The sequence below is a fragment of the Mesitornis unicolor genome, unplaced genomic scaffold (genome assembly GCF_000695765.1).
Source record: "Mesitornis unicolor isolate BGI_N332 unplaced genomic scaffold, ASM69576v1 scaffold23292, whole genome shotgun sequence".
Taxonomy (NCBI): domain Eukaryota; kingdom Metazoa; phylum Chordata; class Aves; order Mesitornithiformes; family Mesitornithidae; genus Mesitornis; species Mesitornis unicolor.
Window position 1 is genome coordinate 72,046 of NW_010168848.1, and position 15,241 is coordinate 87,286.

General features: G+C 39.0%; 1 protein-coding gene across 1 annotated transcript in view; it reads right to left on the minus strand.

Annotated features, from left to right (window-relative positions):
- CLUAP1 (clusterin associated protein 1) overlaps window positions 1–15,241 on the minus strand; it is a 65,672-nt gene that overhangs the window by 50,279 nt on the left and 152 nt on the right. Inside the window, exons 2-5 of the mRNA XM_010179167.1 lie at window positions 14,571–14,682; window positions 12,511–12,595; window positions 8,238–8,417; window positions 7,415–7,510 (exon numbers count right to left, since the gene is read on the minus strand). Coding sequence (XP_010177469.1) covers window positions 7,415–7,510; window positions 8,238–8,417; window positions 12,511–12,595; window positions 14,571–14,682 — 473 coding nt within the window. The remainder of the gene's footprint in view (window positions 1–7,414; window positions 7,511–8,237; window positions 8,418–12,510; window positions 12,596–14,570; window positions 14,683–15,241) is intronic.

Consider the following 15,241-nt stretch of genomic DNA (forward strand, 5'->3'; position numbering starts at 1 on the left):
AAATTTGTATCCCTCCCAGGTTGGTCCCCTGGGTCAAACACCAGTGAGGGAGAAGACCACAGCAGATCTTCAGAGCCACAGCGCAAGGTTATGTCCATGGGAATCAGATCAGCAGCAATCATTATGCATCAAAAACTGATAAAGCGGCTTCCTGCATGCTTGATGTATGGATAAATGGATGCACATAGCTTCTGAACAGCAGTAAAAAAAACAAGGCAAGCAATTAAGCATGACACAAGTCACTCATCATAACAGTGGTGTAATATACGTATACATTGATGTGCACAAACTCCAGGAGAGCTTTCTAAGCACCTTTTTTGTGATAAGGACAAGAAATGAAAGTTTTTTCCAATATACTGGTCTCTGCACCAAATGTTTCTTGACTACCAGTTAAATCCTTCCTTGTTTTTCAGGAGTTTGTAAGCCTGGTGTGTACAGAAATTACTTCCTCACTGCCACTATCTGTCTATCAGACTAAGACCATCAGTCTTAGTCCAGGAAGCGTTTTACATCCCATACTCCTGGCAAATAGGGGTTCTGCAACTACTGCTGTCTATACAGGCAATAAAACTCATTTTGGAGGGTTTATTATTCAGGGAGTTTACTAACACACACTGTGATCACACTTGGTCAACATAGGGAACAGATCATTAGGTACTGTTATATATGAATAGGAAGGTAAAGGAGGGACATTACAAATTATCCAGACCTTCTGAAGGAATCTGATACTTCCTAACAGCCTATTTTCCTCCTCAAGAGATTAAAGCTCAAGCTAGCTGAGAATTTTGCTGCTTCCAGGCTCCCATAAAGCTATGCTGCTTTCCTCTATGCTCATCTCAGCAGTCCACAAAAGGAATCCACAGAGACATTTCCCTACTCAGCGATGCAAAGCCCTCAATCAAAGCCAGTATCTGAACCCCACTGGCTATCTTGATGTCTAAAAAGCATGCCACAAGAAGATCTGAGATAGAGAACCAACTGGAAAGCACAATTTTTCTGCAGACCATGACGAATCAGGTGGCCTGCCTAGCCAGATGAGAAGTAATCTGAACATATGCTTTATGACGGAAGAAACCCTTTACAAGTGCTGGCACAGACTGCTGAGGCACGAAAGGGAACTTCAAACCTTTCTGACAGGCACAAAGTTACGCTGCTCTGTTCCCTCCAGGTCCACCGGTCTTCTGGTTCAAAAGCACTGAATCACCCTCAGCTCACAGACCCCAGCACGTGCTTACTGTTTTCTTCCTACATCTTTAGAAACCTCACCTTTAATTTCCTTCATGTGAGGCCTCATGGCACGCTGCATTGGTAAAGCTCGGATTAGTCCACAGGACTACAAGGTGTCACTTCACAGGTCCTTAACCAGGAGGTAGCTTGTGATGTCTCTTGCAGAGTCTGGCAAGATGACAAGTAACAGATCTCTTCTAGCAGAGCAAAAGCTAGGGCTGTGAGCAAATCTCCTAATAAAAACAGATTAAAATGTCCTTGGGCAGCATGGACATATGGAGGCTTGCTTTTGCTTTCTTTTAAAGGGAAAAAGAGCAGGGTCATCACAAAGGCAAGACATCCAGTCAGGCAAAAATCTTCTCCGTTTTTCCTTTTATCTAATTTTTTTTGATAATAAAATTAGAAATAAAATTTCCTTTCCTTATAGATAACATATAAGAAAACTTCAGGAGGGATTATTATTTCCTTAGGAAAAACAGCAACAAAAAAAGAATGTATTTTCCAGCAGCATCTTTCAGACCTCAAAGATCTGTGAAGACATCACGCAAAGTTGCAACAAAGGTAGGAGCAGGCATTCCGTGTGCAGTAAGACCACCCAAAGAGACAGCAAAACTTCTAATTCATGTCAAGCCTTTGACTTCGGTAAACATTGCCACACAACTTGAGTTTCCTTTCCCAGCAAAGCTTAACCAGCAGTAAGAGGAGTGGCTGTTGGATTCCAGAGACAGAAATATCAGGTGGCTCTCTTCAGGCAGAAAAAAACCCACGTTTTAAATAGCTAAAAATAGCTAAAATCATTGTTCTTATGTTTAAGCCAGCACATTTTTCTCTTAAGTAATTATAATTTTGACATGGCTTTGAGACACATGCTTTGTGTTTCATGAAGGATGGTTAGGAATAATGAACAACCAGATCCTCACCAAATATTCAGAAGACAGTGTCTCTGATTTAGTCCAATGAAGTGGAACTTCTTGTAGAGTCAATACAGGTTTTGACAAATCCTATGACATACAAAAGATGGTTCAAATGCTATTTCCTTCCTAGCCAAGCTAGGAATGGTTTTTCAAAACAGTTTAGAACTGTGCCACAAGATTTCAGAACTTCCAACTAGTTGACAAAATCGTCAAGGCACTGACATAACTGGTCCCCAGTCTGCAAGGATGTCCTGGTTTTGCTGGGACAGAGGATTTTTTTTCTTTTCCCTCATATAGTAGCTAGTGAGGTTTGTGCTGGGAATAATATTGATAACACATGAATGTTTATACATTTTCAAGGTTTGTCTTCTAGTCTCTGCCTAAACATGTGTTCATAGTTTGTTTTGGTTTTGTGGGGTTTGGTTGGTTGGTTGGTGTTTTTTTCTCTCTGCACAAGAGGATAGGGGTGGAAGCAAAAGCCTGGGATTCTCTGGGACAGGTGACCCAGGACAGATGATCCAGGTCTGATCCAAGCTGACCAATAAAGATGTATTCTATCCCATAAACATCACACTATAAAGTAGGGAGCTTGTAGGGGAAGATCCCTTCCTTCCTTTCTTTGATCCACCCTTTGATCTCTTCTCTTTTCTCTTCTCTTCTCTTCTCTTCTCTTCTCTTCTCTTCTCTTCTCTTCTCTTCTCTTCTCTTCTCTGCTCTTCTCTGCTCTTCTCTTCTCTGCTCTTCTCTTCTCTTCTCTGCTCTTCTCTGCTCTTCAATCCTTTCTTCTTTCCCTTCTCCTTCGTGATGGCCACCCATCTCAGTTCCTGAGGCTTACCTCTTTTCCACTGCACTTTTGTGGGCGTATGGCTGGCGACTGCTGCTTGTGAGCTAATTGTGATCACTTTCTTATAATTGTTCTAATTCTTATTACAATTCATTGGTATTATTATTTCAGTTTGGTTTATTTTCGTTATCTTTATGTCAAGTGATGAGTCGTTTTACTCTAAGATCCTCCTCCCCATTCCACTGGGGAGGGGTGGGAGATGAGTGAGTGAACTGCATGGTGTTTAGCTGCTTGCCGGGTTAAACCACGACAAAGGAGAAATGCGCCACCCATCAATTTATAGCTGACAACATGTTTCCAAGCTAACAGAGAGCTGACTACAAAATCATTTGTTACATCAAACATGTAGACAATAACCATGGTTATGGTTACAGCAAATTAAAATATAGGGCGATGTTGATTCAAATATACCTTACAATTGTTAGGTTTAATTTTGGCTTTGGTTTTACATGGCTTCCCACTTTGCAGTAAGTCCCGTTTCTCAAAACTGATAGGTTAGGTTTTGGGTTGAAGCAGGACAGTTCAAAAAATTTGAAGCAGAATAGATAACTCTCTGGAGTTCTGACAATTTCAGGTTAGAAATTTCCACTAGAAATATTTTTTTCCTTCCTGATGTGTGGCAACTTTGTAGCCAAAGTACAGGAAATGAGAGAAATCAGTTTATCTTTCTCTCCCAGGCAGTATCTCGTGCCCAGAACTAACATTTGGCAGATGGAAAATGTTTCCAACACTACAAATGAAATATTTTTTTGTAGTTAACTTTCAAAGAGTACCAAATAATGCAGCCGTCACTCAAATCAGATCTACCCCTTTACAGAAAGAATAGGCAGCAAGCTACAACAGTGTGAGAGGGGGGAGGCAGGGAGGGAGGAAGGGTGCTTTAATCAAAAACCTGGGAATAAAGAGACCAAAGTTAAATGTCCTCAGTGGCAACGCTTTTCATTGTAACTAATACCATCTAAGTTCCAGAGCTGGATCTAAACATCTTTGGCTCTCCTAAGAGTTTAATTCAAGCGTTTCACAAACTTAAGTCAGTAAAGAGATTCTCAATGACTTCCATCAGTTTTGGAACAAGCTTGTACTGTGTGCATACACAATAACAACACTTGTAGTAATACCCTGTACTTAGAAATTTATCCTGCATAGATTGGGAAACACTTTATCTAGCTGTTAAAAGCTTTAATCTACAAAATTACAGAAATTACTTTATTTACACAAGAGAATGCACAGGGAATGAACAGTTTGTTCAAGGTCACAGATGGAGTAAGTGCCAAGAGGAGCATTAGAAAACAAACCCAATGCATTGCCCATCTTCAGCACAAGCTAAGCACATTAAAGAAGAGATTATTTTCATCTTTCTTCAGTTTTACATGCCTTAGAGCTAATTAAGAGATAAATAAAATGAAAACAACCTTGAGAAGGTCAGAAATCTTTATGCCTGCCATCAGCACAGAGGCAGTTTTATTTTGGAATTTTTTTGCTTCATTATCTTACCGCGTCTAATAATTTAGCAAGTCTAAGCAAGGCGGCTTCCTGACAGACTCCTGCTAATGTGTCCACAGGACCTCTGGCAGATGCAAAGTGGCAGGCACTCAGAGTCAGTGAGCTTTGCTGAGGTGTTATAAATAGCCATTAATTTTTCCTTTGGATTTTGGATATTCAATGCATGATAACTCAGGAGCATCCTTCCTCAACTGATCACAACTGACCTTGAAAGTCATTATTGTTTATTCTGTGCTAAAGAATTTTTTGCATCACCTCATCATCCCTCTCTTCCCTCATCTTGCCCAATTCCCCATGAACAACCAGCTGTTATAGGGTAGAGAGGACCAGACTTTTCTAACACCTTTTGGCTAGACTGCAGCAGTCAGCTGTGCAGGTTCAGAGGCAGCCACCACACCTGAAACCCAAAGTGAATGTGCAGTGAAGTGGTGCTGCATTCCACCCAACTACTGACATTAATTCCATTGCTGCTTTTTGATTTTGGGCTTGACAGGCTTAATCACACCACTGGCATTTTCAACTTCTACTTCTTTTAATCATCATAAGCATTTAGTACAGTGTACAAAGAGAGGGAAAGAAATCTAAACAAAATCTCTCATCGCAAATCAACCTCCACCTACCCCATAAAAAAAAAAGCTATAAAACAGACAAAACAGAACTCAAAGTGTCTAGTTCCTCTTCCCAAGGTAGTTGTAACGCAATGCAGAGAAAGTCCCCCGGCAGTAAAGGAAACAATGAAGATGAAGACATACATCTCCGTGCACAGAATTTGCTTTTCAGCTGGGGACCTCACTGTGTTGTATCAAAATTCATTCATCAGCTTCACTATGGTCCTAGCATAGATCAAGATCACTATGATTTCACACATGAAGAACCAATTACAGAGTATTAGGAATGGATATTAGTGTAGGATATTCAAAACCAGACTCAACAAATTCCAACGCTGCAATTCCTATGCTCTAAGACTTGGATCAGTAAGACTGGAAAGTGCAAACTATCTTGCAATGAAATTAAGAGGGGGAATTCCTTACTGCCCTTAGCACTGGCTACTTAACAAGAACTGCAGCTTCACTGACTTCTGATGGAAGAAAAGAGCAGCATTTGGCTCTAAGCCTCTCATTTGATGAGCAAATTTCATACAAGTAAAAAGCAGAGTTAGGTGCTTATAATTAAAAAAGGAAAAGTTGACAAATACATCTGCACAACTGGTTACTGCAACCCTGAACCCCCTTTGCTTTGCTACAGGTTCAAGTATCAAACTTGTCATATGCTGATGTACCAAACTTGGCATTTAACACACAAGCCAGTAATGAGTTCTTCAGGTTTAACAAATCACTGAAGAAGGCTGGAACCAGTCACAGATCAAAAGGAACTGAGCATGAATGTCTCCTCTGCTGCTCTCTGGAGGTTCTCCCTGTGCTGTCAGTAGTGTCATCTGGTGCTTTTAGGATATAAACTCAAAGCTAATGAGACAGAAGCAAAGGTCATCTTTCCTAAGACAGAATTTCTTAAGGATGCGTTCAATCTGTCAAACCTTTGTGCAAAATATAAACTGTATACCTATATAAGATTAGTTACCTCTGTCTTGTGCACCCAATCATTACGCCACAAGAAATGTGTGCTCTCTACAATATGTAAGAAATACCATCCTTTTAGAAATTGCACCTTTAAATAGTCTTCCACTGAAAATTTCTTAATGGGCCCAATGAGAAGTGGCAGCACTGAAGCACTTGCTTATCTCTTGAGTTTTCATTTCATGCTTTCAGCACTCTGCACTTGTGCAAGTACCTTTTTGAGGGCCCAGTTCTAAAATCAGCTGGACTCTTAAAAGCCTTGATTTAAAGTAATTAAACAACGCCCAATTTCAAACCAATGCTTGAGTACTTTTTAATGATGTTGTCTTATACTGACCTATACTTGACACTTAGCGGAGTTCTCAGACATGCTGTACACAGAAAAAAAGGGTTTTAACGCTCCGAAGCAAACATTTACACATTAGGCAGTATTAATGTGAAAACTATTTGAAAGCCAAGAGATTAAGCAAAGAATGCAAGATGAGAAGTGACTGAATAACAGTTTTGTGACAATCATGTATGTTGAATTAAACTGGCTTATCACTTCTCTCTCCCTTTTAAAGTATTCATGCCCTCCACACTGCTGCATACCATGCTAACATATCTAGCAGAAAAGTCAATGTTCCCAGATAATCATCTACTTTTTCAAACACTCGTACTCCATCAAACAAGGACCTGGGAGCATTCATCATCAAGACATGCAGCCTACTGCTGCACAGGGTGCACTTCTACAGCTCAGATATTGCAACTTGAAGATTACCAAAAACAGTACTAGAACACTCAGGGTTTCCCTTGTTTAATTGTCTATTTTCAGAAAATGAACAATTTCCAGCAATGAAGATAAATGCATTTAAGAAAATAATTTAAAGACTTATTGGCAGTGTTTCAGGACCTTTCCGTAACTTCACGCAATTGCTTATGATTTTACAACCACGCTAAAGAATATGTACTCTGCAGGATGATGAGGCCTTCAATTACTGTAACAGAAATAATGAGCCTTGCGTTTGGAAAACTAATGGCATTACTAATGGCATTAATCATTTATCTTTCAAAATATATCTATCCCCATCACAAAAACGTACATACAAAGTTAGTATTTCCAAATCGTTCTACAGAGAGTATTTCAGTTTCTTGTTGAAGAGAAAATGCCAAACTGTTCTCTCAGGCTTACTGCAATTCAAGTATTAACATGAGTGGAAAGGAAATGCAAATTTTCAAACCCATTCCTTCAATTTGGAGAATATTCATTTAAAATGCAGCTGTTAAGATGAGCTACTGAGACTTTTTTCACCCTTTTCCTTTGCAGCACCCAGTGAACACAAGTTGCTATACACTCTCTGGGGTGTACTTACCCTTAGTTCAACTTCTTTCCCAAGTAAGTCATATAGGCTTGTTCCTTTGGAGGTGATTTCGGAAGCAAGCTGTCTGGCTGCCTTCAAGTCAGCAATCTGGAAACACAGCAACAGCAGTGAATAGCAAAAGAAAATTCCCAATATCACAAAGAAAATCCACAGCAGGTTTTTCCCATTTTTATTTTAAAATAGTAGGTCAGCACAGTGGCCGAAACTTTACTATAGTATTGAAGAAGTTAGGCATGAGCCTGTCTCTTGGCTTTAAAGATGGTCTAGATGAGGCAGCATTTAAACATAGGCTTTTCAGAGAAACCCCAGATACTTTATGCCAACAAAAAAAACCCTCAAAACTGAGGCACACAGAATTACAGAATGAAACCAATTTTGTGCTACTGTTGTCTTTTATAATGCTTCTGGTTGAGAATTCACAGATTAAAACAAGTCACAGCATATAAACTCAACTGCAGAAAGTATGTTAAAACCATATCCACTCCCTTGTGAGAGCATTAAGTTCTACTTAAGTTTCAGATAGAAAATTGATTTGTTTTTAGCAACTTTAATCACATGAGGAAAAACTTCTTTACTGTGAGGGTGACAGAGCACTGGACCAGGCTGCCCAGAGAGGTTATGGAGTCTCCTTCTCTGGACACATTCAAAACCCTGCCTGTTCCTGTGTGACCTGGTCTGGGTGATCCTGCTCTGGCAGGGGGGTTGGACTGGATGGTCTTTCGAGGTCCCTTCCAACTCCTATTCCTATTCCAATTCTGTGATTCTGTGAACTTAAAGCCCTCCTGCCCAAAACACGAGTATAAGTTTTCCTTACTTTTGAGCCAAGATCAAACTTGAACTTGCTGCTGTCTTCCTCACTCATGTCTGTGCGTTCCACTCCCTTGGTATTCATAGCACCATAAAGCACAGAGGTGACCTTTAGAAGTTCCTTCACAGCATAGCCATCTGCCTGGTAAAGCTTCTTTGTGTTGAGCTTTATGTGAGCTTTGGTAGCCTTTGGGAAGAAAGAACAAATTCACTGTGTCACAAAGCACAAAATCCTCATTTACCTCTTCACACTTCACTCAGAAGCTTCTTTTGGGGGCACTAGGCTCAGCTTTGCAGAAGAATCTTCCTGTTTGGAAACACAAGTTTGCCTCATCATATTACTCATGTTTCTAGAAGAAATTTTTCTGAAACGTGCACTTTCTGCATGTCAGAACATTTGCAGATAATTACGAGAGTGAAAAAACTCAAACTACCCATTAATTCTTTCCTGCATGAGGATCAGCAAAAACCCTGTGCACCACTTAAATTCAAATTAAGTTTAAGTGGAATGTAAGTGCTGCCCAGGTCTTGTGATGATGCTGCAGAGAGGTAAGTTTCACCCTTAATGAGTTACAAGAATAAGATCAGTTATCCTAATTTGACTGTCTACTCTTCCAGCAATATCTTCAGAATATTTATTGTTTCTTTCAAATTTTTCCCTGCTACAATATTAGTGATTTTATTCCCTTGTCTTCCATCTCTGAAAAGTACAGACTTGTAAGAAAAAACACATTAAAAACTGTATTATCTTTTTATACTTCAAAGTAATAAAAGGGGGGAAAAGAGCATAATAGAAATTATACATCTGTCACAAAAATGACACAAACATTATTCTTGAAATTCCCAACAACACTATGTTCTAAATGAATAGCCACAAGGAGCCAACACCAAACTTCAGGTAAAACTTTGACACAGCCCTCCTGAAGGCATGCCTAAACAAGCAAGCAAACGAAAACTGATCACCAGTTATGAATATAAAGCAATATATAAGCATCCAAATGACTTAATACTTATTTTCAGTGTCTTTTTAAAATGAAATGTCTACTAAACGGTTTATCCTTTGGGAATACTGTGTGGCAGAGAGAATCTATCCACAATTCACTCACTGTATTACACAATTTTGGTATTACAGCATCACCAATTCACTCCCCCTTAGGGCTCTGACAGCACAAGACCTTCAACCTGAGGTAAAAGACTCAAACATTAAAATGGTAGGTACAAGTTTTTCCCACTCTGCACTAAATAACTGACTGCAGGAAAAATTCCTGGGAAACTGAAGAGAGAAAGGACCATATCTCAAACCATGAATTTAGCTCCAACTTCGAAAAGAACAAAGGAAACCAAGCAAACATCTTTAGGCCCATGTTTCTTGATGTGTCTTGTCAAACTTTGTGACTTTACAATCAGATTTCCATTTCCAATAAGTGTTTACCTCTTGCTTCTCAGCTCAAAATCTCAACCCAGCAGAGGAAACTGACATCTCCTTCCCATCGGCACAAATTCACCTGAAAAGTGAAGTCAGAACTCCCAGAACAGGTTACTGATGCTGTATACCCTGAGCTGGGGAACAGCAGACTTTTGGTACAAAAAAATTGTGACCGGTGTGACCTCAAATGAGCCAATACAAAAAGTGGAAAGCCATACATGTTCTCTTTCCTTCCCTTTCAGTAGCAGGAATCTAAAATTGTGGGAACAGTAGGTATTAAATTTTAAGAGAAGCATGTCATTAAATTGACAGAATCCCTTAAACATCCCCTACACAATGAAGACTAATGTACCACATCATAAAGGATGTTGTTAAAGACAGGAATTCCAATTTCAGTTCCATTCAACTCCAAGAGAGAAAAATCAATGTGTAGTAAAAGGACCAAAAAAAGTGTTTTTTTTGCTGAAAGACTACTTAAAGAGGAAAACATACACAGAAAAGTACATGTATTTTTCAGGTTGGCACAATGGCACTGCTTACTCGAGAAGGTAACTTTATGTTTGGAAAGCTCCAGACAGACACCTATTTTATAAAAACTCTAAATAGTTTAAAAGTACCATTAAAAACCAGCTCCATCTATCCTGACAATCAGATTATCAGAATGCAACTGAAAAGAGAAATAGAAATATACTGCAAGAATAGCATCAACAGCCAGAAATTTTGCTTTACTTTAAAATCTCCTTCATTGTTATCATAGAACCAAATTTTGACAGTGTGAAGAAGATGCAAAAACAGCCCAGGGAAGAACCAGAACTCTCAGCTGAGTGCTCCAGCCATTTGGTTGCAGAGTCAGGGTCTTCAGCCTGTCTAGCCCAAACATTTTGCATTCTTTCCTGTACAACAGCACATTCTGTTAGAAAGAATGAGGATCGCGCTCGTCTCCCCATCTTGTTTAATACTGAGGATAGTCTCCTGGGTACTGAAGTAGTGGCTCTAAATCTCCACACACTGAAATGGGAATTGAAGACATGATACTTCCCGGAAAGCACTCAGCAAGATTACTAGCAGTCATCGCATCAACTGCTTCTCCCATCACTTTTTAAGAAACAAATGTATCTCCCTTTTGCAAAAAAGTTTGGTCCCTTGGTTTGCTAAGTCTGTTTTCATGAACGCAGTTCTATGAGACTGAACTCATCAGAGGCTTTATGCTGCACTCTACCTCAAATTTGGATCCAAGTGGGCTTGAGTATGAGCCAGGTAGTGAACCACACAGATTAGGGCAGTTCCAGGCAGACAAATGATTTGAAAAAAACCCCAAAACCAACAACAACAACAAATCACGTAAGAAAACCCTGCAGACACTTCAGGAACTTCTAGGTCTAAAAAGGAGGCATTTGGCAAGTTCTCAAACTACCAGTAACACAGAGCAATAGATCATTTGTGTAAAAATTAACACATCTTTACTCCTTGTTCAGTAAAGAAGGACAATATTCTAGTTACATTTCATTATAATTAATCCATTCTGATATTCTCTTCTGAGATAAATCTGTCTCCACCAAATCTCACATCTGGCTATGGATGCAAAAAGCCATTAGCTACCGCAGAAGAGAACTGTGGATTCCATGGACAGTCAGTTATTAAGGAAATGTCTTCAAGCTTTTTTTGTTCTGAAGATGCTGAAACACTACAATAATCCCCATGTTATCTTGTAACATTAACTGAGACTAAGTACAGAATGATTAAAGAAATTTCCACTCATTTCATTTTCTGAATATTACGTAATTCTTCAAAACCCTTGGGATATCTTACATGAAATCAGCTATTAAAAGGAAAACATAATCATAACATTATTTCTGCTTCCATATTTGTCCTTTTAAAACATGCTTGCTTTGGAGAGGGGAAATCCCTCCAAACAAAATAGATCTGTTCACTACCTCCCATGATGGTTCAAGGCTCAAAAGTGCATTCTGGTATGGACGGAAGTGTATAATGCTCTGAATGTGGAGAAATTAAGAAACTTTATGGTGGACATCATCACAAGCCAGAAGAGAAAAGCTGGTTGGGTTAGAATGTCATTTTAATATTTTTTAAAAATTAAAAAAGCATTATAAGAAATTAAACTCTGGCACTAGCATAAAAGCTTCCATTGCTTCCAGACCCACACACAGCCCCGTTAAGGTTTTCCCACCTGAATAAGAGTGCTTTGTCAGTAGGTCACAACAGCAAAGGCTCACGCTGCATCATCAAAATAACAAGAATGATGGGAAGGACAATGTTATTTCATTCCATGAGACTAAAAACGTTGATGGCCCGATTCAAGTACACTCATGCATAAGGTGGTAAAAGATTCAATCTAAGAAAAATCCAGCTCAGCCTAGTGAGAATGCTCATACAACAGGATACCAATATATGATTCTACATCATAATGGAAATATCAGAAGTTATGGCTATTCAAGCACAGAAAAGAATCAAGCATCCAGAGTTAGCAATAAATATGATGGAATCTCTTCTGAATGTATTTAAATGTCTTCAAAAAATTTCATATCTACAGCTGTATCTTCCACTATTACCTTTTTATAAATATTACGTGTTAAAGATGAATATTGTTTTAGTATTAAAAGTTTAGACCCTAATTCTGCATAGACACGTACCTAACTCTACATGACTTCAGCATCAGCACACCCTGGCCTGTTCAAATTTACAACAGCACAAGACAAATAATACAGCACAAGAATACAATATATACTCAGCCATTCATTGCAAGGAAATTGTAAGGAGTGAAGAGAAAAAGCATTAAAGCTAACATGGAACCAGTATTTCAGTGTGCTTAAGCAGACTCCTTAAGCAGACCTACCATGAACTGAGCAACAGCCTTAATGAAGAAAACCCGGTCCTGTTCTGTCTCCACATCAGGAGGAATATCAGTCTGAGGTTCATACCTGTGGAAAGAAGCACACGTAGGTTCTGACAAGAAATAAATATGCAGTATTAAAAAGACTGGTTAATTTGTGAGAGAAAAAAATCACACAAAATAACCTAGAAAAGAAATCTTTAGCTCCAACTGGGATATCTAGCCCCTGAAAGGCATACAACAGGTTCGGGTACAAACTGCAAAAGCTGTAAAAATGGAGATATTGTGGGGTCCTGAGTACATCTTTTCATGATGTTTTGCAGAGGAGCAAAATTTAGCTGGCTCAGTAAAGTCTGTGAAATACTTATTTTCAGAAATAATTTACTAAATTCACAAGCTGCTAACATAAGTCAAAATAAACTTCATCAAGCGTGGCTTCACAATTTAAAATGCATACAGCTAAGTTAATATTCCCAGTCTTCTGGTGGTATGTTAAAATGATTTGGCATTAGATTACAATTGCTGGTAATAACACAAACAACCACCTTCTCCTTTAAAATGTTACGACACTTTTCCCTTCTCTCAAAATACATCAGAAAAGTTCACATTCACAGACATCATTTCAAATACATTACTTTCAAAAGTAAATGAAACTTGCAAAAAAGCAAATTGAAAGATTGTGAACTTCTTTTTAAAAACCACTAGTGAAATGCAGAAATTTCTAGAAGTCACCAACCTACAGGAACCAGGGAAGGAAAAAAGTAAATTTCCAGAATCTTATACAAAGTTTTGAGATTTTCAACATTCAGACAGGCAAATGAGCCCCTTTGCTTTCAAATCACACTTGAAATTGAACATGACAAGTGCAAAGTAGTCTCTCTGCTTTAAAGTGTAACTAAAAGTCTTCCAGAAGCTGGAAAAGTTGTCTGTGTGTGTACATCCGACACATAACCAAAAAGGATGCCAGTGTTCAGTCGCTACTTGGTCTGAAAGTGAAGTCCCTCACTATTTGACACAGGGCTCCCAGAGTCTTATAGCACAGAAGTTTGAGCTTTTTGAAGTGGTCAGGTTCATTAGAGAAACATATTTTTAAAACAGTATTTTTATTTTCTTTCAATTGCTTTGTTACGTTACTGTCGCATACTGGGGGACACACTTATTGTTTACATCAGAGTTGAAAACAGTAATTTAGACCCTCAGCGTAACAGCAGTATTTTAAAGAATATTTACTTAACGAACTAAGTAATTTTGAAATGTTGTCATTATTTCCCTATTTTATTACAATTGCAACAGCATTCAGCAAATATATGATAGCTGTGTAATTACACTTCATGGATACTAATTACAAATCCAGGCCAAAAAATAGCGATCAGGGAAAGGGGTCACTGTAATATTTTCAATTGTAATATTCTACCTTATGAGTAGCTTAAAAACTTAGTTTATTTTTTCACTTACATAAGAGAAGTAAGATTATGTATAATTTGATTAGCATGCCAAGTACCATCAATATTTAACCAAAGTCTGTCAATGGGTTAAGTGAGTGTAAAACAATAACTAGGTAGTAGCAGATTAGTACCATATAACTTCATTTGTTTAAACATGGAACGGATACTAGACAATAGCAGGTTGAACCAATAACAATTGTAACAGCGAGGTAAGAATTAACTGTATCTTGAGAAGTTCTCAGTGTATATCACCCTGTTTGGGGGTACAAGGTCAGATACAGGCAGAATGGAAATGGAGTTTGTAGGATACGTGAAAGATATATGGCTACCTTCAATTAAGTACGTCTGCCTTCAGGATGCAATCTCTGCCAGGACTGTCATTGTATTTTCTACTTTAGCTATTAAAACACATTTTGAGGTTCTGTAAACAAACTAAAAATCTCCAAACTTAACTACCACATCTTCTGTCTAATATTCAGAACAACAGATCTCAGAGAATGACTAAAAATCACCATGTTCCTCTTTAAACTTAATATGGTTTCACAACAAAACATCGGCTCCAAGCATACATCTCACATCCCAGCATCAGCCCCACCATTTGTCAGCCTAACCACCAACCTTCTCACCAGCCAGAGCAGCACTTCAGAAACAAGCATGAAGTTTGGGGTATGGAAATTCTCCAGAGATATGAGTCGGGGATACCCCAGTGCCCTCATCATCTCAGTAAAATCTGAAAAACAAGCAATCCTTCTTACATATCCAGCATGGACATTACCAAGAACCCCAGTTCCCACAGCATACCGTTCAGTCACCCTTAGACATGCCCTGCTAAAAGTACTGTTCAAAAAAATCCTGAGTGGATCAACTAAAAGTAGTAGTAGTATTTCACTAGAAAACATGCCTGAGTAAAAAGGTGACTTTTTAACTTGAGATTCACTGGGCAGAAACAATGTCAAAACAGTTTCTTGCTACAAAACACTCTATTTGAATACAGTTAACTGCAGTGATCCCCTCTGTGCAGAGGCTGTGCTATCCCAGTCCTCTGCACTCCCCATGCCCTGGTGAAGCATAGCCTGCAGTTAACTTCAGAAAGGCTCCAGCCTTTCAGCCTCCAGCCTACAGTTTTTCTGTAGCCCTCGTTCGAGGCACTGGGAGGACCTCAAGGGCCCCTCACCCGCCTGCGCTGCCTCCTGGATCTCCGTGTGAAACTACGGGGGAAAACTGAAAGGAAACGCGGGACCCACTCTGCTGCAGAGGCACCCATGGGGGCCGGAGCAGCTCTGCGGGCC